Source organism: Lampris incognitus, chromosome 16, assembly GCF_029633865.1.
Source record: "Lampris incognitus isolate fLamInc1 chromosome 16, fLamInc1.hap2, whole genome shotgun sequence".
NCBI classification, from domain to species: Eukaryota; Metazoa; Chordata; class Actinopteri; order Lampriformes; family Lampridae; genus Lampris; species Lampris incognitus.
In genome coordinates this window covers 43,253,829-43,277,895 of record NC_079226.1, presented here as the reverse complement: position 1 = coordinate 43,277,895, position 24,067 = coordinate 43,253,829, and the positions used below count along the sequence as shown (strand labels likewise).

Genomic DNA, 24,067 nt, shown 5'->3' with positions numbered 1-24,067 from the left:
CTTGTACTCTCATCTGCTTTCTCTCTCTCTCATCTTACTCTGGTGGATATGCCTGTATCTGACCATAAAACTGTATTTTTCAAAGTCCCACTACAGCACATTACTCCTAATCACTATCCTAAAACATGCTCTCGCATTCTCAACACACGCTCTGCAATTAAATTTTGTGATGCTTTTAATTCATCATCCTTTAATCCCTCTTTATCCCCCTCAGTCCAGATGCACCATTAAATTTATTCAATGATCAGTGTCTGTCCATTCTCGACCAAATTGCACCACTTAAAACTAGGAAACAAAAATCAAATAACCTCCCCTGGCTGAACGAGCACACTCATGCCCTTAGAAGACTCTGTAGAAAATCAAAACAACAATGGAAGGTCAACAAGTCTGAATCAGTACATAACACCCTTAAATCCAAATGTTAATTTCCCAGAAGGTAGTTAAGGATGCGAGATCAGCATACTTCTCTGAACTAATATCAAGAAACAACAACAATCCTAAAGTTCTCTTTAGGGTAATTGATTGTTATTAATGGTCCCTCCACTTCTCTTTTTGAACCTAATGTTGAGTTGTCTGAAAGATTTCTCATTCATTTTGTAAATACGGTGGAGAATATCAGGTCCCAAATCCAGCCAGGCTCTTGCATTCGTTCCATTCCCCATGTAAATTATGCCTCTTTTACCCATTTTCAACCAATTACAATTTCAGTGTTACAGAGTACAGTCTCCAGTATGAACTCCTCCTCCCGCATCTTAGACATCGTTTCCACTAAGCTGCTCAAGGGGGTATTTTCAACTATTAGCCCTGTTATTCTGCAAATTCTTTATAATTCTCTGGCCTCTGGTATTTTTCCAGACAGATTTAGCATGCCATTGTTCACCCATTGCTGAAGAAACCCAATTAAGATCCCCTGTCCTTAAGTACCTACAGACCAATCTCCAAATGTTCTTTGTTCTGGAGAGAGTTAACTCATCTCAATTGATTTCTTTAACGAGCATTAGTAGTGTTTTTAACAGTTTCCAGTCTGGTTTTAGAGTACTTCATAGTAAGTGCAGCCTTTGACATAGCTGATCACAGCGTCCTCTTACATCACTTAGAGACTTGGGTTGGCATCAAGGGCTCAGCTCTTAGCTTATTACGCTCTTACCTCACCAACAGACTTTTTCTATTGTTCTGGATAACTCTACTTCCTTGATGACTCAGCTGAGTTGTGGTGTCCCTCAGCGCTCTGCTCTTGGCCCCCTTCACTTTTCTATATACATGTTGCCCCTTGGCCAGGTCATTCAAAATCACTATGTGCTCTACCATTTTTATGCTGACGACACTCAGTTATACAGGCCACTAAAACCCACAGATCCTAGCGCCCTAGCAAATCTCACAACTTTCCTCTCTGACATTAAATCATGGATGTCCAAAGATTTTCTCAAATTTAATGATGATAGTCTGAGGCCATTCTGTTCAGTCCCGAAAATTCCATCAGCGCTTTTGGTACTAATCTTGGTGGTCTGTCAGGTAGTCTTAAGCAGGCTGCTAGGAATCTTGGGGTAATATCTGATGCTAACCTCAGTTTTGATAATCAAATCAAACATGTTGTTCAGTCATGCTTTCTCCAGCTCAAGGTAATTGCAAAATTAGGCCATTTTTATCAATTGCAGATCTGCAAAAAGTTGTACATGCTTTTATATATTCTCAGCTTCACTATTGTAATGCACTTTACTCGGGTACCAGCAAGGGCTCTCTCCACCCTCTGCAGTTGGTACAAAACACCGCTGCTAGGCTCATTACCAGGACAAAGAGGCATGACCACATCCCTCTTGTGCTTGCCTCCCTACACTGGCTGCCTGTTATATTTCGAATCGAGTTTAAATTTTATTAATATCTTTTAAGGCTTTAAATGGTCTTGCTCCTACACACATTTCTGATTATTAACCTGGTATATGCCCTCTCGACCATTAAAATCCCCAGATGGAGCCCTGTTGGTTATTCCTTGGTCTCAGTTTGTCACAAAGGGTGATTGATCAAATTCAACCTGTCTCAGGAACTGTTGATTCAGTTCTACACCGCAATAATCCAGTCTGTCCTCTGCACATCCATCACTGTCTGGTTTGGATCAGCCACCAACAAGAGAGGGACAGACTACAACGGACAGTTAAGTCTGCAGAGAAAACCACTGGTGCCAACCTGCCCTTCATTCAGGACTTATACACCTCCAGACTCAGGAAACGGGAAGGCAAAACCACTGCAGACCCATCACACCCTGGTCATAACCTGTTCCAACTCCTCCCCTCTGGTAGGCGCTACTGAGCACTGTACCCCAAAACAACCAGATATAAAAACAGTTTCTTTCTGCAGGCTGTCATTCATATGAACACTTAACACAGTCAAATAAATCAACCATGTTGTATATACTGTACTGTACATGTTGTATATACTGTCTACTGTTGTATATACTGTACTGTACATTGTAGGTATACTGGTACACTCTGTCATGTACATCTACCTCAGGCATGTATGTAAGTAACCTGCTAACATCTATTTCAGTATCTCTGATATATTCTCTGCACCATTGCACCTTATCACCTCTTATTTCACCTGTATAAGCCAGTCCTTGTGTATATATGGGAAGATTGTTGTGTTTTAGTGTTGTTATTCTATGCTAAGTACACTGAGAGAGCCACAAAACCAGAGTCACATTCCATGTAGTGCAAACCTACTTGGCCAATAAACATGATCCTGATTCTGATTCATTTCTTTCTTTAACCAACTTTAGTCACAACCACAGCCCACACTAATACCCCACCTGTGTCACGAAAGTTTCCCTAATACCACTGGAGCAATTTTGCTGATACAATAATAGTCATTCATTTAAGTGTAATGACAAGAAATGGCTTACTGGGAACCAACAATGTCAACATTGATGCTATTCATACATGTTGTTTAACTGTATTGTACATTAGCTGTGTTGTATGTCTGCATTATGTATGCATATATATATGTATGTATATATGTATGTGTGTATATACACTACCGTTCAAAAGTTTGGGATCACATTGAAATGTCCATATTTTTGAATGAAAAGCACTGTACTTTTCAATGAAGATAACTTTAAACTAGTCTTAACTTTAAAGAAATACACTCTATACATTGCTAATGTGGTAAATGACTATTCTAGCTGCAAATGTCTGGTTTTTGGTGCAATATCTACATAGGTGTATAGAGGCCCATTTCAAGCAACTATCACTCCAGTGTTCTAATGGTACAATGTGTTTGCTCATTGGCTCAGAAGGCTAATTGATGATTAGAAAACCCTTGTGCAATCATGTTCACACATCTGAAAACAGTTTAGCTCGTTACAGAAGCTACAAAACTGACCTTCCTTTGAGCAGATTGAGTTTCTGGAGCATCACATTTGTGGGGTCAATTAAACGCTCAAAATGGCCAGAAAAAGAGAACTTTCATCTGAAACTCGACAGTCTATTCTTGTTCTTAGAAATGAAGGCTATTCCATGCGAGAAATTGCTAAGAAATTGAAGATTTCCTACACCGGTGTGTACTACTCCCTTCAGAGGACAGCACAAACAGGCTCTAACCAGAGTAGAAAAAGAAGTGGGAGGCCGCGTTGCACAACTGAGCAAGAAGATAAGTACATTAGAGTCTCTAGTTTGAGAAACAGACGCCTCACAGGTCCCCAACTGGCATCTTCATTAAATAGTACCCGCAAAACACCAGTGTCAACATCTACAGTGAAGAGGCGGCTGCGGGATTCTGGGCTTAAGGGCAGAGTGGCAAAGAAAAAGCCATATCTGAGACTGACCAATACAAGAAAAAGATTAAGATGGGCAAAAGAACAAAGACTTTGGACAGAGGAAGACTGGAAAAAAGTGTTGTGGACGGATGAATCCAAGTTTGAGGTGTTTGGATCACAAAGAAGAACGTTTGTGAGACGCAGAACAAATGAAAAGATGCTGGAAGAATGCCTGATGCCATCTGTTAAGCATGGTGGAGGTAATGTGATGGTCTGGGGTTGCTTTGGTGCTGGTAAGGTGGGAGATTTGTACAGGGTAAAAGGGATTCTGAATAAGGAAGGCTATCACTCCATTTTGCAACGCCATGCCATACCCAGTGGACAGCGCTTGATTGGAGCCAATTTCATCCTACAACAGGACAATGACCCTAAACACACCTCCAAATTGTGCAAGAACTATTTAGAGCAGAAGCAGGCAGCTGGTATTCTATCGGTAATGTAGTGGCCAGCGCAGTCACCAGATCTGAACCCCATTGAGCTGTTGTGGGAGCAGCTTGACCGTATGGTACACAAGAAGTGCCCATCCAACCAATCCAACTTGTGGGAGCTGCTTCTGGAAGCGTGGGGTGCAATTTCTCCAGATTACCTCAACAAATTAACAGCTAGAATGCCAAAGGTCTGCAATGCTATAATTGCTGCAAATGGAGGATTCTTTGACGAAAGCAAAGTTTGATGTAAAAAAAATCTTATTTCAAATACAAATCATTATTTCTAACCTTGTCAATGTCTTGACTCTATTTTCTATTCATTTCACAACATATGGTGGTGAATAAGTGTGACTTTTCATGGAAAACACAAAATTGTTTGGGTGATCCCAAACTTTTGAACGGTAGTGTATATATATATAAATGGCATGAAACAGGCTTGTATTGTCTCAAAGAATTTACTTGACTCAGTTTTGCCCCTTATTTCTTGAGCACTTCCCCTACCATTGAGTGTTTCTTTTAACAAAGTTGTATATATAATGTTCTATACTATCTTTATTATCTTTTTATACATCATTTGTATATTCTGTATATATTCTCTTGTTTGTTTACTCGTTTTTCTTGTATTGCATATTAACTATGTTGTATTTTTATTTTTTGTTTTTATATATCAAGGATAAGCGGTTTGGATAATGAATGAATGAATGAATGAATGAATGAATGAATGAATGAATGAATGAATGAACACTGTCCTATGTCCTCTACCGACTGCACGTGTATTATTTGTACTATTTTATTATCCTAGGATGTCTAACAACATCAGGCAATGGGACTACCAATGGAAACTGGTGGGAAGATAGCGGCGCAAGCTGGCGTTTGCTGCTGCCTCGCCCAGTGCCGACTATGCAGTGTCTTTGTCCCCGTCTACATCTGAGTTTGTCTCATCATGTGAAGAACGTTTTTAAAGAGGATTTATGTCTGTGATCGTCGATTTCGTTTGATGGTTGGGAGAGTGGGGCAGGCTAATCTAACTGCTCGCCCATGTAGACCAGCAGTTCCGATAACACCAAGATAACACCGAGGGCGGGCTGGCAGCGGCCTTGCCTAGCGTTGACTGTGGAGTGTTTTTGTTTGTGTCTGTAACTGTGTCATCGTGTGGAGTGCGGGGAGGTGTGTTGAAGGTGTCTGGCTAGGAGAGCTGGCACTGGATCGGCTGAGGCAGCTTGGTCTGCTGCACCCTGTGGGCCCAAGGACCACAGCCCTGACTGGAGCTTTGCCTGAAGAGGAAACACCAGGGGCGGTCTGACAGGACGCGAAAGCGGGGCAGGCTGAGCTAACTGCTAGCCCATGCAGACCGGCAGTTCCGACACTCATCCTGGCTGGTGTTCGTTTGCCTGGACAGTGAATTTTTTTAATTGTGTTGCAAATTTACTGAATGGACTGTGTTGTTGACCGTTTGTGGTTTTTTTGCTTTGTTCTTTCTGGTTTTGTGTATTTTGATGGTGTCGTTTTTGGGAGGTTTTGGATAAGTGTTTTTGTCTTTTTGTGTTGCACTGCTGTGGGCTGGGAGAAAAGAAATTTTGTGTCTTTTGTGTACACAAGTACATGAATGAGATGACAATAAATTGTTCCTGATTCCTGAACTAGCCTCTTAGCTACCTCGGGTACATTATATTAGTTTAATTAATAGTTTGATTAATGTACGTTGTCCCTTCCAAAATAAATGTTAAGGAAAGTAAAAACAGGCTGGTCACTGAAAGTAAAGCCGTCGTGCTGAAACAAGGCCATCGATTCTTCTAATCTGTGCCATGGAGAGACAGAACGCACAATCCTTCCCACTTCATGCAGACTCTTTAGTCACATAACTACCTATCAGATATCAGGGTTCCCGCTCTCTTTGAGAAATCATTTTCCAGGACTTTTCCAGGAGTTTTTCCTGACAATCCAGGACAGCACTTGCTCACTAACGGTTATATAATATACCAGTAGGCCTAGTATCGACACATTTAAACCCAGTTTTATTCCTCCTTTTTTAATGATGCAGGGTTCATGATGAAGTGTCTCACGTTCATTACAGATGACCGCTACACCATCACTGTAACTGTACAGTAAGGTCATTCAGGTGACTGCTACACCATCATTGTTACTGTACAGTAAGGTCATTACAGGTAACCACTACACCATCGCTGTAACTGTACATTAAGGTCATTACAGGTGACTGCTACACCATCACTGTTACTGTACAGTAAGGTCATTACAGATGACCGCTACACCATCACTGTAATTGTACAGTAAGGTCATTACAGGTGACCGCTACATCATCACTGTAATTGTACAGTAAGGTCATTACAAGTGACCGCTACATCATCACTGTTACTGTACAGTAAGGTCATTACAGGTGACCGCTACACCATCACTGTAACTGTACAGTAAGGTCATTCAGGTGACCGCTACACCATCACTGTAACTGTACAGTAAGGTCATTACAAGTGACCGCTACATCATCACTGTTACTGTACAGTAAGGTCATTACAGGTGACCACTACACCATCGCTGTAACTGTACATTAAGGTCATTACAGGTGACCGCTACACCATCACTGTTACTGTACAGTAAGGTCATTACAGGTGACCGCTACACCATCACTGTTACTGTATAGTAAGGTCATTATAGGTGACCGCTACACCATCACTGTTACTGTACAGTAAGGTCATTACAGGTGACCGCTACACCATCACTGTTACTGTACAGTAAGGTCATTACAGGTGACCGCTACACCATCACTGTTACTATACAGTAAGGTCATTACAGGTGACTGCTACACCATCACTGTAACTATACAGTAAGGTCATCTGGCCTCCTCTTGCTGTTAGACGTGACTTGCACTGGTGTGTTTTTGTTTTGATTTTTTACTCACAAGCTCTCCTCAACAAACAAACACCAACATGTTCTGTGTTACACTTACTTGAATTGTGGCAGTTACAATACTCGGCCCAAACACTGGCTTATACTCCAGGTCCCTCATATGAACTTCAAATTTGGACAAACATTGACTATGTTCTACCTCTGCAACAAATTCAAAATGCAATAAAGTAACAAGTCACAGCATAATGTACACTGTAAGTTGTGTTATTGTCAAAGCATTGTTTAACAGGTGGTGTTGTAATGGGTTGTATGTACCCCTGTCGCTGTATTGATGATGCATAAAATCTTAATTTCAGTTTAAGTTAAATTTACTTTTGTCAAACAGCCACTGACACAAAACAAAGAACAGCACAACTCAAAGATTTAAAATTTAACAGGTAAGCGTTGCTGAAAGTAAAGTGCTTCATACAGCAGAACTTTTCATAGGTCTAGAATCTAAATTTAAAGACCATTATAAAATAATCTAAACCTTGAGAAAACTAGCAGTTACATACAGTTAAGGTCAAAAGTATTAGCCCCCAAGGAACCATGGAACATTTTCCTAAAATTCTGCCCAATGTTTGCAACATTCATAAAACTTTACATAGTAAAACACTCATCAATATTAAGGCCCCTATTTGGTACATTTTGGAATGTAAAATAAATCTTCAGGTTTGCTTTATACCAAATGTAGTGAAAATTGAGGTGGTCGAAATTATTAGCCCCCATGTGATTTTTTTGCTTTCAAAACACACCTGAGCAATCAATCAGCATTGAACTTTACTTAAGGGAGTCCAATGATCAGGGCTAGTGGCACTTGAACACTTGATTGAGAGGGACTAATCTTAAATTCTTGGTAAGAAGTAATTTCATCATGCCAAAAAGTAAAGAAATCAGTCTGGAACTCAGAAAGAAGATAGTGGATGCTCATCTTAAGGGGGAAGGCTATACTGCCATTTCCAAGCGTTCCACAGTGTCTAGAACAGCTGTGTGTTGCATCATTGCAAAGCACAAGGAGACCAGTTCTGTTAGAAACAAACCTATGTGTGGTCGAAAGTGCAAGATTTCAAAAACTTTGGAGAGGAAAATAGTCAGAGATGTCAACAACAATCCCCAGATCTCCGCCAAGATGATTGTTGCTGAACTGGCCTCTTCTGGACTTGATGTTTCAAGGAAGACTGTTGTGAGGGCTCTTCATAGTGGTGGGCTTCGAGGTCATCATCCAAGAAAAACTCCATTGCTCACACAGCGGCACATCAAAGCCAGACTGAAGTTTGCCCGTGAACATTTGAAGCATGGGCATGAGTTTTGGAAGTCTGTCCTTTGGTCTGATGAGACTAAACTTGAGCTGTTTGGGCCCATGGATGTTGCTTTTGTTTGGTGAAGGAAGGGACAGGCCTTCAACCCTAAAAACACAGTTGCCACAGTTAAACATGCTGGTGGGGGCATAATGCTGTGGGGCTGTTTTGCTGCTTCAGGCACAGGGAACCTTGTTCGGGTGCAAGGGATCATGAAGAAAGAAGATTATGTTGACATTTTGAAGGATAATGTAAAGAAATCTGCTGCCAGTCTAGCTTTAGGTCGCTGCTGGGTCTTCCGGCAAGACAATGACCCGAAGCATAAATCCAAGTTGGTCCAAAACTTTTTGAAGGACACCAAAATCAAGGTCCTGGAATGGCCCTCTCAGAGCCCAGATCTCAATCCTATTGAGAATCTGTGGTGGGAGCTAAAGGTTAATGTCCATGCTGGAAAACCACGCAATTTGAATGAGCTAGAACAATTTGTCATGGAAGAATGGGCTAAGATCCCTCAACAGACATGTGCCAACCTAGTTAGGAACTACCATAAGAGGTTGTTGGTAGTTGTGAGGCAGAAAGGTTACACTATTGACTAAAAATTGTTAGAGGGCTAATAATTTTGGCCTTGTCATTTTTTGTTTTTTCTTGTTTCAATTCAGTGCATCAATAAAATATCTTAATCAAGCTTAGTGGAGCTTTTGTCTTTGTTATTTTGGAAGCAATTCAACTATAAACATGGTCATTTCCATGGAAAAGTTAAGGGTTTTGTTTGATTTCATAAAGGGGGCTAATAATTTTGACCTTAACTGTAGCTCCATCTGAAATCCTTGTAGTCTTGATTTTGACAGCATGAGTCATGAGAATGGCTCGACTAACAGCAGAGCTGTGCAGCTAAATCCCAGAGCTAAATAGAGTGAAACTTAAAATGAAAGTCCAACTTAAAATAGCCTGAATGAGGTTGAAAAAAAAAGACAATTTAAAATGCAGAATAACATACTGAGAAGACGTCTGGTGTAACTCTAGGAACAATGCTGGGCTTGGTCTACCTCTGCCTTTCAAGTCTGTCTTTAAGCTCTGACAAAGCTGCATCCAGAATGGTCACTTCTCTCTCTTTTTCCTGTCACACTTCTGCGGTAGGCATTAGAGTTTGTGAGTAATGTTAAGTTCTGCTTTCTTTCAGCCTTCTCTGCCATTACATCTGCCTCTTGTTGCATTGCTTCCATGCCAGCTATTATTTTCTGTCTCTTGGCGGCCACTTTTTTGATTTTGGAGCTGAACTCTTTTCTTTTCTTATCATTTGCAGATTCTTCTTTCTTCTTTTTTTCCATCCTCCAGGTATACTGAAAATATCGCATTCTGGCATTTTTGCAATGCTGCATGAGGGATCTTGGTAGTACTCCTTCCAATGAGCCACCAGTCACATAATCTTTGATCAGGTGCAATGATGCCAAATCCTCTCTTTCAGGTTTCCAACCAGCATGTTCTTGTTAACCGAGAATCCTTTCAACTGCTGCTTGCCCATGTGACAGTGTGAATAGGCCTTTCAATAGTTTCCACAGATTGGCATACTCGGATTTACCTTTAGCAAATCTTCCTAGAAATGTGTCTACTCCAGGTGCCACTTCTGTAGACAAACTCCTGGAACTCTTCTTTGTGGCATTGAACCATCTCAGTCAGGAAAGTTTTGTACTTACTGAGGATTTGGTCACGGGCCTGTGCAGTATGCCATTTGGCATTCAGAAGCAGTTGTAGGAGCTTTTCAAACTTCGATATGGCACTCTTCTCTTCATTGATCATGGTGACTGGATCAAGGAAACTCATGTGTCTTACAGCAGCATAATTCAGTGGGCATTTGTCCAGCAGTTTCTTTGAGGTTGCAGAGAGGAAGGCAACACATTATTTCCTGAACTGCTGGCCCAGCAGCAGACTTTCATGGAGCTTCTCAGAAGCTTTGTTCAGAGCTTGTTTGGTGGCAAAGTCCATGTCCACCTCTTTTAGTGGCACATGCAGTGCTTTGTCAAGTACATACATTTTGAGCAATTGGAGGGGTGTCTTGATGTTCTCGAGAACCTCCCCCTTCATGAAACATGAAAGCAAGCTCCTAAGAATGGACTGAAGCTCTTTTGCAAAAAAAAAAGGCACCATAGGGTCACCGGTTTGAAAACCTTCAAGAAATGGTTTGAGCTGCCTTGCCACACAGGCAAAAAAACTCTAGCTTGGCTTCAAAAAAGGGGTCACCAACAGCCTCTCTGACCACGACATACAATGCTTACATTGGCACCTTGCTCTTTGGGAGTTTCTTGTAGCTGTCAACAAATCTTTGAACAGATGGCCAAATCTCGATGGCCTGCTCTGCCACTGCCAAGTCCTCCACCCAGCTGTGAGCACAGAATTTGAGGGGGAATGTTGACGTTATGGGGATTTCAATGAAGGCATCCCGCCTGGCTGGTGTATCATGAAGAAGCTGCCAAAGGGCTTTTTGGAATTCACCTACTATATTCCATCCAGTCTCCTTCTCAACCCTGTTGAAAACTCCCATGCACAATATGTAGAACACAGCTTCCTAGGTTTACGAACCCTCTAGCATTTGGGTCTTCCTTGCTCCTGTCCTCCTCAAATAATCTCAGAAACATGAAGTTCCCTCCTGGGCCATCCATGGATATTTGTAGGAATTTGTTCGGATCCAGTGGAGATAGAGAATTCTTCATTTTCTCTACCAGCTTTTCTGCTTGGGTGTGTCCCATAAACTGGGAGTCCAGGTAATGGGCAACCACCTTCTCTTCGCTCTCACTCCAGTATTGGACTACTACATCCATCTGCTCGGTCTGCATGACTTTATTGAGAGATTCATCAAAAGAGATGACAGCAGGCTGATTTTCTGATGTCTTTCATGAGCGTCTCTCAGAAATATGGTGCCACGCTAAAACAAACCAGATATGCTGCTTTGGTTGAACCACATGTGAACTTTTTGGCTATCTCACTGTCAGGAAACCTTTGCACAAATAGTGCAGCCATATCCTGACATTGTGTCTGACATTCTTGTGTAAGAAGTCGGGTTGTTGTGATGTGTCTAGTTTGCTGGTGTAGTGCTCTGTGCCTGTCACGTGTCACTCTCAACCTTGGACCCCGGCTGAACTACAAGGGACTCGGAGGAGGTCTGGCCCCTAGACGTGCGGTACGCAGGCCCACCAGTGTGGGGATATTCCCTAATGCCCACGAACCAGCCCCCAGCTATGGGTTAAATAGTGCCACTGCCTAGTGGATACATCGGGAGAGGAATAGGCTAAGGGAGTAAACCCCTACAGAAAATCAACGTCTACAGTGTTGTTGTTTTTTGTTTTTCTTGCCCTTTTGTGTCAGTTTAAGTCGGAGAGTACTGCTGGCGTCGTGTGTGGCTGCCGCTTCTCCCTCTCATAGCCCCCCTTCCCATCCATCCCTGTATGTTTGCGCTATGTTTATCTGTTGTCTTGTTTCAGCCCGTTTACTGTAAAGCAACATTGAGTATAAGAAACATGAGTTAAAACAAAAATGGGACAAGGTAATTTTTATCACTCAGCGGATCTCTGCTACTACAAGAGCTTCACTGGAGAAATTACTTCCAAAGTTAGGTGCAACCTGGCGAGGAGTTAGACTCTGAGAAGTTGATGGTTGGACCTCTCTGCTCCCTTGACTCTCTGCCACTGTTGCCTCTCTGCTCCCTTGACTCCCTGCCACTGTTGCCTGTCTGCCAGCTTCATAATTTGGGGTGGGAGGTTGACTGATGAAGTCAGTAATTCGTGGCCCACTGATTGATGTTACCTTCTTGACATGTCCCTGTCCTTTGGCATGGCTTTTCACAGCAGATATGCCCATGTTGCCCACATCAAATGTTTTTTTTGCATATCTTGCAGTATGCAAGATTACCTTCCACATGTCCTATCCAGTCCCTGAACTCAGGATTTGCCTTCCATTCCTCCTTAAACTTAGACCTCCTTGACATTCTGCCCTGCCTCACTCACCTCAGTAAATAGAAATAAATAATCTGAATTGACCATTATAATATCATATATTTTCTATAACATTTTCTATTGCCATGCTAAAGTTTCACACAGAGTTAAGTACAAAAATCTAAACTTGAAAATACTTGCATAAACTGTACATTTTCGGCACACACACACACAAAGTAGCGCTAGCGCTTAGTCTGGTAGCTCGATGCTAACACATAATGGGAATTACAATTAACGCGCTAACTGAAATTAGCATCGCGATCACAATAATATCTTAATCTGTTTTACTTCACATGCTGAACGTAAATGGCATGTGTGCTCATACTTACTGGCATATATTTATTTTGCTCTGTGGAGCTGCTGACGTCACACTGCTAACACCATGTGCTGGCTTCAACATTCCACACTGACCAGCTACGGCAGCCCAAACGGTCAAAACAACACCCAGTGGGTTTAAAAATACAGTCAGCCAGTAGGTGGAGACATTGCGTGCCAGGAGAGGGTATACCTGTCATACAGCACAGCTTATGAGTCCAGAGGTGCCCAAATTCTTTTCTATGAAGGGCCAAAATTTATGATCCGAGTAAGGGGCTAAATACAATTACAATTTGCCAAGACAATATAGATTTTCTTCCAGGATATTTGGTCATTTTCGACAATTTTCTAGGTTTTCCAAGACTGGAAATCTAGTCTCTGAATTTCCAGGTTTTCCAGGACGAGTGGGAACCCTGGATATGTGCCTGATCTAAAAACGAATATTCGCAGTGTCCAAATCCTGGACATGAAAAGATGCGTTTCCACAAGTTTTTGTGTTCGCAGTACTTTTAGGAATAATCCTATCAATTTCCCATTCAAGACACACACAGAAACAAACATGCAAAAACAGACCTGTGGAACAGTGACCCTGCCGGTGAGCGCCCCCGCTTGCATGTCGATGAGCCAAGCATACTCCAACGTGTCACTGCCCAGGGGCAGCCCTTGGGCGGAGAACATGGCATGGGCCCTCATCTGTAGGCCGGAAAGACTGAGATGGCCATCTCTCAACACCCCATCTGCTGTCGGACGCTAGGAAGGATTAAAGAGACTGTGGGCAAACTCGTACATTTTAAAGACATGGATCCAAATACATGACTAGATGCTAATAACACTTTTTGTAATCATACGATCATAATGCGAGGTGTTACATGAAACATATATCACTATACTTCTTATTCAGTGTAATTTCATGCTTTATGTAAAGAGCTTTGAGCTGTCATGGTGTATGAAATGTGCTATACGCACATTTGCTCATGAATATTATGCGATTGTTGAATGGGCCATTTTTTCCTGCAGACACCAGCAGTAATAGTGTGACATTTTTCACCCTATTTAGAATATGGAAAAAAGGCGCCCGGGTGGCGTGGCGGCCTATTCCGTTGCCTACCAACACTGGGATCACCATTTCAACTCCCCTTGTTACCTCCGGCTTGGTCGGGCATCCCTACAGACACGACTGGTCGTGCCTGCGGGTGGGAAGCCAGATGTGGGTAGTAACCTAGTCGCTGCACTAGCGCCTCCTCAGGTCAGTCAGGGCACCTGTTCAGGGAGGTGGGGAACTGGGGGGAATAGCGTGATCCTCCCACATGCTACGTCCCCCTGGTGAAACTCCTCACTGTCAGGTGAAAAGAAGCGGCTGGTGACTCCACATGTATGGGAGGAGACATGTGGTAGTCTGCAGCCCTCCCCGGATCAGCAGAGGGGGTGGAGCAGCGACCGGGACGGCTCAGAAGAGTGGGGTAATTGGCCGGATACAATTGGGAGAAAAGGGGGGAATACATTTTTTTTTAAAAAGGAGGTTTAGGTGGATAAAATCTAGTCTGGGTGAGGGTGAGGGCTTAGAAACCAGTTGTGCTTGCAAACCAATATACCAGAAACATGTTACTAATAAGCAATAAATGGCAGACAAACCCATGTATGCTCAGACCACAGATGTCATTAGCACAGATAAACCACTTTTGAATTTTGAGAAATGATGATTAGTCATGTGGATATGACGACCTAACAGAGGCATTCATCATGTCCTTTAGCTTAGACACTCTGTAACTTTACTGTGATGCAGCATTCAACACCAGGGAATGACAACATTTAAGGTACACCAGGATTATATGATGACCAAAATCTCGAACAATATCTAGACTCTTATCCATCCATCCATCCATCCATTATCCACGCAGCTGATCCTGCTCAGGGTCGCAGGGATGCTCAAAATATCACGTTAATGTTGACATATTGGCCAGCTCTAACATGGAAGGTATGTTATATTCCTACTACTGTGACGGCAGCTTCAGTGAGGGAGGGAGTAAGGCCTTGGTGGGCAGATCGTGTAGAAACTAAACCAGCCCCACCTGCACGCGTGTTCGTATTTCTCACCTGGTAGTTGTCGCTGATGAAAATGTGGAGAGGAGAGAGGAGCAGCTGCAGCATGGTCTCCTTGTAACTTTTCTTCATCTCAAAACACAGTCGCTCCAGGAAGCCTGACGGACCTTCAGGACCCTCACTGCTGCAGTGCTGGATTCAACACGGCAAGCCATCACGCACAAGACACACACACACACACACACACACACACACACACAGTCTTTTGTTTTTACATGAATACTCCCACTTTGTACATTAGATTTGCACACTAGATTTGTACATGAGATTTGCACACTTGATTTGTACACTAAATTTGTACATTACATTTGTACATTACAGTTGTACATTAGATTTGCACACTAGATTTGTAAACTAGATTTGTACATTATATTCAATTTGTACATTAGATTTGTATACTAGATTTGTACATTAGATTTTAACATTAGATTTGTACATTAGAATTTGACATTAGATTTGAACATTAGATTTAGATTTGTACATCAGATTTGCACACTAGATTTGTACATTAGGTTTGAACATTAGATTTGTACATTAGACCTGTACATTAGATTTGAACATTAGATTTAGATTTGTACATTAGATATGCACACTAGATTTGTACATTAGATTTGTACATTAGACTTATACATTAGATTTTAACATTAGATTTGTACATTAGATCTGTACATTAGATTTGCACACTAGATTTGTACATTAGACTTGCACATTAGATTTGTACATTATATTTGTATACCAGATTTGTACATTAGATTTTCACATTGGATTTGTACACTAGATTTTTACATTAGATTTGTACATTAGATCTATACATTAGATTTGTTACACTAGATTTGCACACTAGATTTGTACATTATATTTGTATACTAGATTTGTACATTAGATCTGTACATTAGAGCTATACATTAGATTTGTACATTATATTTGTATACTAGATTTGTACATTAGATCTGTGTATTAGAGCTATACATTAGATTTGTACATTTGATTTGTACACTAGATTTGTACATTAGATCTGTACATTAGAGTTGTACATTAGTAGGAATGTAGCGCAACACAGAAGTGAAAGCAGTACTTTGTTTATTGAAATGTGCAAGTGCAATAAAAATATTTTGTCCATTAAATCAATGAATAATCGTAATAAATGATCCTGATCTCAATACTGAGCAAAACAGTCGTGACCATCCTCTTGGCCATGAGCGTGCAGCCCTACAGAGAACAAATGTCTCGTTGCAGACAGAAGCATTAAGTCTTAAGGACGTCATATCAAACTTGCAGAGGCCTCACCATTGGCAGGCGGCCATGGACCTTGTAAAGGTTGATAAGCACTGTGATGTCCCAAGGCCGAAGGTCCAGGGGGTGAATGTTCGAATTCTCCTGCCGCTCGCTGTCCTCCATGCCCAGAGGAGACCAGCCCAAGCCTGAGGATGTAGACATGGACAGAACAGGACTGGACACTGCCTCCTCGAAGTCTGTGTACATGTCATCTTCGCCAAAGTAGTTTTCCTGCAGCGAGGGAAGCAGCTGGATTAGATGGATGTTTGATGTAACGAATATTATTTTTACATTTATGACCAATCTCAAGGCTTTTCCCAAACTTGAAACTCCATTTTTGTTCTCGGTTGAGAAAAGAAGAAGAATTCTGTGAATAAATATCAGATTTCTAGTTACAACTGTTTACTCCAGGAGCTAATGCCAGGATAGAGAAGTGATTTATCAAATGGACCTCTTGTTTTTGTCAGAGATTTTACTGCATTGGCTCTTTTTCTTTCCTCTATTCAGCATTATTACAGACAAAGCAGGAAAAAAACTCATAGGTCTATACCTTGATGGATACCAGAGCTCTGAGCATGGGCCCATAAAGGATGATCTGAGAGTCTGGGGACATCTCCATCTCCACATGCAACCTGTCAGGTGGCAGTTCTGAGGGGTCTGTGGACACCCGGCTGTGGGCAGCCGCAGGACATTGGGAGGTGTAGGGTAGTGGGGTTCTGTGGGGACCCGAGATGTTCTCTGGGGGCCGCAGAGCTGACAGCATGGACTCCTCAATCTCTGACACTAAGCAAGAAATCATAGGGAAGATGGCTCATGTAAAACAACCAGAAATGATAAATGGACATGGCTAAAGATGAGTAGCAGGACAAGCTGTTAACAGGCCACAGGTGGAGGATAAGCTTTAGGTAGTGTCTGCTTAACCAGCCGGCGTACATGATTGTTTAAGCTGTTCATCAGCCTTCTGGGGATAGATGGGATGCCAGGTGTAGTCAATAATGAGCAGGAAGTTAGGTACACTCCAACAGTCCACCCAGCCAGCTCTGAAAAACATAGATACAAGTAATCAGCTCTTTCACCTCAGAGTATCAACATGTTGCCCATCATTAGACATCAGTCTGAAAAAGACACAGCAAACAGAACCAGTACCAGTTAATACAGCCTGCGCTTCCAAACCCTGCAAAACCCAATCGCATTATCACCTGGCAAAACTCCATATGCACGCAGAATCTCCTCACAAAACACGGACGGCACACGACCACATGCAACACAAACGCAGTGGGTGTAGAAGGTTAAAAAAGAAAACAACAACACTCTGCCCTGCTTATGATGCACGGCGTCCATGCCTGGCACTTCTTCTGCTACAGTGGTATGTTGGACTGACATACTAACTGTATGTCAGTACAACACACAGGGTACATTTAAGTGCAATGTGTGGCAGTGTCATGTTTGTTCAGGAACAAAAGTTGAACGCTAAAATTGTGCAATTGTAGACTTCAGGAGGTCTAGAAGCTGCAGCCACTTTCCCACACACATCAATGCGGTGGAAGTGGAGCGTGTCTCCAGCTTTATATTCCTTGGAGTCCACATCAGCGAGGACCTCTCCTGGACATCAAGCACCCAGGCCCTTGTGACAAAGGCCCAACAACGCCTGCATTTCCTGAGGAGGCCGAGGAGCGCCTGTCTGTCCCCCGAAATTCTCTCCAACTTCTACCACTGCACCATAGAGAGCATCCAGACCATCTGCATCTCAGTGTGGTACGGCAACTGCACATCAGTAGACCAGAAAGCTCTGCAGCGGATCGTCAAGGCGGCCCAGCATATCACCGGTACCCAGCCACAGCCATAAAAGACATTTATTTATCTATTTTTAATTTCCCCCATTTTGTTCGCCCCAATTGTACTTGGCCAATTACCCCACTCTTTCGAGCCGTCCTGGCCACTGCTCCACCCCCTCTGCCGATCCAGGGAGGGCTGCAGACTACCACATCCTTCCTCCTGTGCATGCCAGCTGCTCCTTTTCACCTGACAGTGAGGAGTTTCACCAGGGGGAGGATCACGCTATTCCCCCCAGTTTCCCCTCCCCCCCAAACAAGTGCCCCGATCGACCAGAGGAGGCGCTAGTGCAGCGACCATGACACATACTCATATCCGGCTTCCCACTCGCAGACATGGCCAATTGTGTCTGTAGGGGTAACACGGGGATTCGAACCCAAGATCCCTGTGTCGGTAGGCAACGGAATAGACCGCTACACCACCCGGACGCCCCCATAAAAGACATTTATCACAAACGCTGCCTTCGAAGGGGTGTCAGCACCAGCAGAGATCCCACATACCCCAACCATGGACTGTTCTTCCCCTGTGTTCTGGGAGGTGCTACAGGAGCCTCAGAGCCTGCACTGCCAGGCTCAAAAACAGCTTGTTTCCCCAGGGTGTTGCCCACCTGAACCTGGCTACCCACTGACTGTCTGTGGGTGTTGTTAAATATTTTGTACTCGTGCTCTTATACTGTGTTTGTCTATGTGTGTCTTGCAGTGTGGCGAAGCCGCAGCCCTCGTGTCAGCTTTACCATGTGCCTGCACGCCGTTTTTAATGACAATACGCTGTAGTGAAAGGTCAGCAACAGCATCATGCTGTACATGTAACTTGTTAGTTAGAAAGTGAGGAACATCCGCCCAGGGTTGTCAGTCATTGTTAGAATGATATTATTATTAAGTTCTCATACCACAACTCGGTATCGGCAAGTACCCAAATGTGAGTACTTGTACTTGGTCTGAAAACAAGTGGTGTCGGTGTATCCCTAATATACACTGCTAAATAGTAATCACATCATAGCCAGGAATACAAGGCATGTACAGCGCGTGTGGTATAAGTGTGCCTTACATCATGGAAGAGGGGGAGGTAGGAATATCAAGTTATAATGTTGACTAACAATCCCACAAACCATATCAAACACCATCACCACGAGAGCTAACCATGTCATCTGCAGATGGCTGAAACCCATATCAGACACACCATCACCACGAGAGCTCACCATGTCACATGCAGGTGGCTGAAACCCATACCAAACACACCATCACCATGAGAGCTCACCACGTCATCTGCAGGTGGCTGAAACCCATATCAGACACCACCACCACCACGAGAGTTCCTCATGTCACATGCAGGTGGCTGAAACCCATATCAGACACCATCACCACAAGAGCTCATCATGTCATATGCAGGTGGCTGAAACCCTTATCAGAGACACCATCACCACGAGAGCTCATCATGTCACATGCAGGTGGCTGAAACCCATATCAGACACCATCACCACGAGAGCTCACCATTTCATCTGCAGGTGGCTGAAACCCATATCAGACACCATCACCACGAGAGCTCACCATTTCATCTGCAGGTGGCTGAAACCCATATCAGACACCATCACCATGGGAGCTCACCACGTCATCTGCAGGTGGCTGAAACCCATATCAGACACCATCACCATGAGAGCTCACCACGTCATATACAGGTGACTGAAACCCATATCAGAGACACCATCACCACTAGAGCTCATCAGGTCATAGGCAGGTGGCTGAAGGGCACAATGAAGGGCAGTGGTAATAATGGTGGATGAGTAAGAAGGGGTGGAATACTAACAAAAGACTCATTACTAAGTTAGGAATCAGAAACACTTCATGTGTCATTTCACTTCATACACTTGCTGTACGTACATGAAATGAAATGAAATGTTGTTTCCCCCAGCCCACAGCAGTACAACACGAAGACAAAAACACATCCAAAAACTACAACAACACACATACCCAAACTAACACACATATCCAAATTAAAACATACATCCAAACTAAATTAAAAAAATCACTGTCCAAGGGAACGATCGCCAGCCAGGATGACTGTGGGAACCGCCAGTCTGCACTGGCAAGCAGTTGGCTTAGCCCGCCCCGCTTCCATGTCCTGTCAGACCACCCTCGACATTTCCTCCTCGGGTGCAGTTCCAGGCAGAGGCCATGGTCCCCGGGCCCACTGAACAAAGCAGACCGAGCTCTCCCAGCCAATCCAGCGCCAGCTCTCCCAGCCAGACACCCTCGACACACCTCCCCACACTCCTCATGACGACATCAAAAACACCCCAGTCAACGTCCGGTGAGGCCGCTGCCAGACCGCCCTCAGTGTTATCGGAACTGCCGGTCTGCATGGGCTAGCAGTTAGCTAAGCCTGCCCCGCTCTTCCAGCCATCAAACAAAGACAAAACTTAGACGTAGACGTGGACAAAGACACCGTATGGACGGTACTGGGTGAGGCTGCCACAAATGTGAATTTGCGCCACCATGCTCAATAAGCCAGGTGCAGAACCCCAGAAAAGTTGAATCAGTTTATCTGGACGCAACGTTTATTGGGAGAAACGTTTCATGACTCATCTAAGTGACCTCTTCAGTCTCAGCTGACTGCAGGTTTCCCCAGCCTCATAAACAGCACAGTTGCATAACGACTGAAACCGGTGATCTAACACCAGTTTTATACGCAAATTGCCGTGAGCAATAATTACAACTAGAAGAGGAAGGTTTTTAGGCCTTTCTCAAAGGAATTAAGCAAGTCCGTAGTTCTGACAGAGGATGGGAGTTAGTTCCATAATGACAAATTAGCAAACATCTGAGAAGAGCTCAGCTGGGGCATCTTAGGCAAGTTCACATTATGTCGGCACAGGGCTGGTTGCAGCACCCTGTGTTCAAATCTGGGCCCCCGATCGGGACCTTTGTTGCACGTCTTCCCTAACTCATCCAACGAAGCCCAAAATACCATAAACATAGCTTAAAAAAAAACTCAACAAAATATTCTGCCACTTTGCTTGTGGAGGACAAATCTCATTGTTTAAAAGGACATTAAAATGTGTGGGGGGGTTTTCCTTACAAAAGTTACTCCGACGTAGCGGGGTGGAAATGGTTCTCCTTGGTTTCAGAGCTAATAAGCTGCTTACCAGAGAAGAAGTGTCAGTATAGGAATTTGCATTGCACGATGTCATTTTCAGATCTAGAAGTTGGTCCATTGTGAGGGGAAGCTTGTGGCAGGACAGCTATCAGACTGGTGAGGAAGTAATTTTCTCCATAACAGAGAAACCTATCAGAGTATAGGTAGATGGTACAGCTTCCCCTCAAGAGACAGGGACCGAGGCTGAGAAAGCCTTGCTCCCTGTCTCTTTAAGGTGTTTTTTTGTTTTAAAGCTGAGAAAGGAGATTGTGCAAGGGATCAAAAACACTGATGCATCACTACTGCCTGGCACATGGAAACTATGGTACTTGCGATATGGACTGTTACTGTGTATAACATAGCTACGGCAGAGTGGACCATGAAGCCCATCTATCTGTCCTGCGTTAAGTAGACTAAATCAGGACAGACATATTGGCTCCACACAGTGGAGGAACAAACCCTCAAAAAGAGCCTTAGTTTTTTAGATACCCCTACCCGGAGTACAGCAAATGCTGACCTTGTTTTTTCATAACTTTAAGGTGTCCCCTTCATGAAATGGATGGTCAGCAGTGTTACTTTTACTGCAAACATCATGAAATTGATCCATGAAGTGATTCACCACATAGGAAAAAAAGTGCAAAAAAAAAAAAAACGCCTACCCTAAAAGAGGGAGTTCCAAGTTAATCCTTTGTCATTTTCTACCCGATGCTTGTTTTTACATAGAACTTGCTCAAAAGGTCTACATGTAGTGTCTCTACATCCCAGAGTAACCAGGATGCCAAAATTAAGTTCTATTTTGTATCAGGAGCCTTTTATACAAGGCCTTATTATAGGCGGAAATAGCAAAAAGTATATTTTTCTAATGATCATTCACTTGTAATCCTGGTCCTACTCTTCTATCAGGGATAGAACAAAACTTAACCTTGTTTTTCATATGTTTAACATGTACCCTTCATGAAATCAGTGGTCAGAAGTTTTACCTTTTCTGCAAAAGTCATGACATTTATCCATGAAGTGATTCTCCACATTTGCAAAAAAGTGCATAAAAGTCCCAGACTTTCCTGAAAAGGGGAGTTTCAAGTTAACCCTGCATAATTTTCCACCTACTGGTTGGATTTACATAATACTTGTAGATATTGTCTACAGGTAGGCTAGCACTCCCAACACCCCAAAGTAACCAGAGGGTAAAATCTTTGGATGTATAGTGCATCAGCAGCTTTTATAGGCTACTATAAATGGAATCTTCAAATGATACTCATATTTGTCATTCCTGCTGCTTTGAAGTGTACAAAAATATTGTTCTATAGGCAGCCTTCTATTAAACACTACTTTATGTATGAAATTCCAAACGAAAAATCGCCAATCTACTGCTTATTTTCAATTTTATTTTTATTCATTCACTTATGCAATATTTTCAGAATCAAAATCTGTCACGAGCATTAGGACAGTCCATGTAAGTTATGAAAAAACAAGGTCAGCATTTGCTGTACCCCAGGTAGGGGTACCTCCTAATTTTGGGGGTTTTGTTCCTCCACTAACACCCCAAACAAAGACACATGAAAGAGCAGAAGCTGTGGGGACTCAAACCCACGTAGTGCTCTCCTGAACAATAGACTTTAACTTAGTAGATACTATCTTGATTTAGTCTTATTTTTAAGTCTGTTTTTAATAAACTGAAACACAAGAATTTTACAAAATGTACATTTAAATTTTAAAAAAAATATTATCTAATTTAAAATTAAGTCTAAATTTATATTTTAATTTAATAAATAAATAAATAAATAAAGGAACCAAAACACAAGAACTTTACTCTCTTGTACTTGTATAATGAGACGTAACAAATAAGAATCCTGAATCTTGAAACGGGCTGTGGAGCCCTCATCTACCATCTCTGTCCATGTTTCGGTGCCGAAGAGCGTCAGGTGTGCTGCGTGGTTTTCCCAGCAGCCTGTGATAACTCATGAGACTGCTGCACTGGGCTGGAGAAATACAGATAGTAAGCACGTCAGGTAAGGAAAGGTTAGGAGTGCCACAGTGTTTAAGGAATGTAAGGGAATCCTGGAACTGCAGTTCACTAGTTTGAAAGAGGAATTCCAGCGTGCTAAGGCCAGCCTGAACTTGATGTCTGGTTCTTGGGATTCAGCAGTTAGGGCTGCAGCACTGTAGGTGCAAGCAGGGAGGAAACAGAACCTAAGGGGGCAGTCCAGGGCTCCAAGGAAGTGCTTGAATACAGTGAAACTGTATGACTAGGTCAAAAGGGAATTGTTAACACAAGGCTAAACTGTCAGCGGGAAGGCAGGTAGCTGTTAGTCAGACCTGAAAGCGGCAGGACGCTGTAGAGAAGAGGACAATAAGTTGGCGAGACTTGTGCATCATGGACCTAAGTCATATTAAATCGATTACTGGGGCAATATACAATGTACTTGCGACACCACAAAAGCTTAAGCAATGGGTCGGTTAAAATGCGAGCTGTTGATTGTGTGCACACAACACTACATTGAAGCATATCTTGATAGGGCTGATGGCGCAGAGGACGAAAGCCTTGGTTCAGTGCTCTCTTGTACTTTTTCTGTTGTAGTTTATTTGTTTAGTTTGCAGCACCCACTCACTGGTCACATACAGCAGGAAGAACTTTTAAGCCTCCAACTGTCAACTGGACAAACTGAACAGACTTTTTTACCAACTTTAATTGAACATTTTAATGACAGTCTTGCTGAGGTCTTGATCAGTACAGCCCTGTGCAGACTATGACGAAGACGCCAAAGGGGTAAGCAAGCTAGGGTGCTCATTAAACTGCAACAGCAGGGATTTAGAATGATGCTCCTGTCAATCCATTTGGTGAATGTCTGCTCTTTGGCCAACAAGATGGATGAACTGTTGCTCCTAAATGGAAAAAACTTGGACTTTTCCAGATTGCCGCCTGTGTCTCACTGAAACCTGGCTTAGTGAGCATATCACGGACAGTACACTTCATCTGACGCAGTTCCAACTCCTCCA

The 24,067-nt window shown here is 42.9% G+C and overlaps 1 protein-coding gene across 1 annotated transcript in view; it reads right to left on the bottom strand.

Annotated features, from left to right (window-relative positions):
* The window catches only part of kiaa1109 (KIAA1109 ortholog), a 244,713-nt gene that overhangs the window by 179,080 nt on the left and 41,566 nt on the right, over nt 1–24,067 (bottom strand). The window contains exons 17-21 of the mRNA XM_056296251.1: nt 17,042–17,148; nt 16,659–16,891; nt 16,121–16,339; nt 14,828–14,965; nt 13,307–13,483 (exon numbers count right to left, since the gene is read on the bottom strand). Of these exons, the coding sequence (XP_056152226.1) occupies nt 13,307–13,483; nt 14,828–14,965; nt 16,121–16,339; nt 16,659–16,891; nt 17,042–17,148 (874 nt within the window). The remainder of the gene's footprint in view (nt 1–13,306; nt 13,484–14,827; nt 14,966–16,120; nt 16,340–16,658; nt 16,892–17,041; nt 17,149–24,067) is intronic.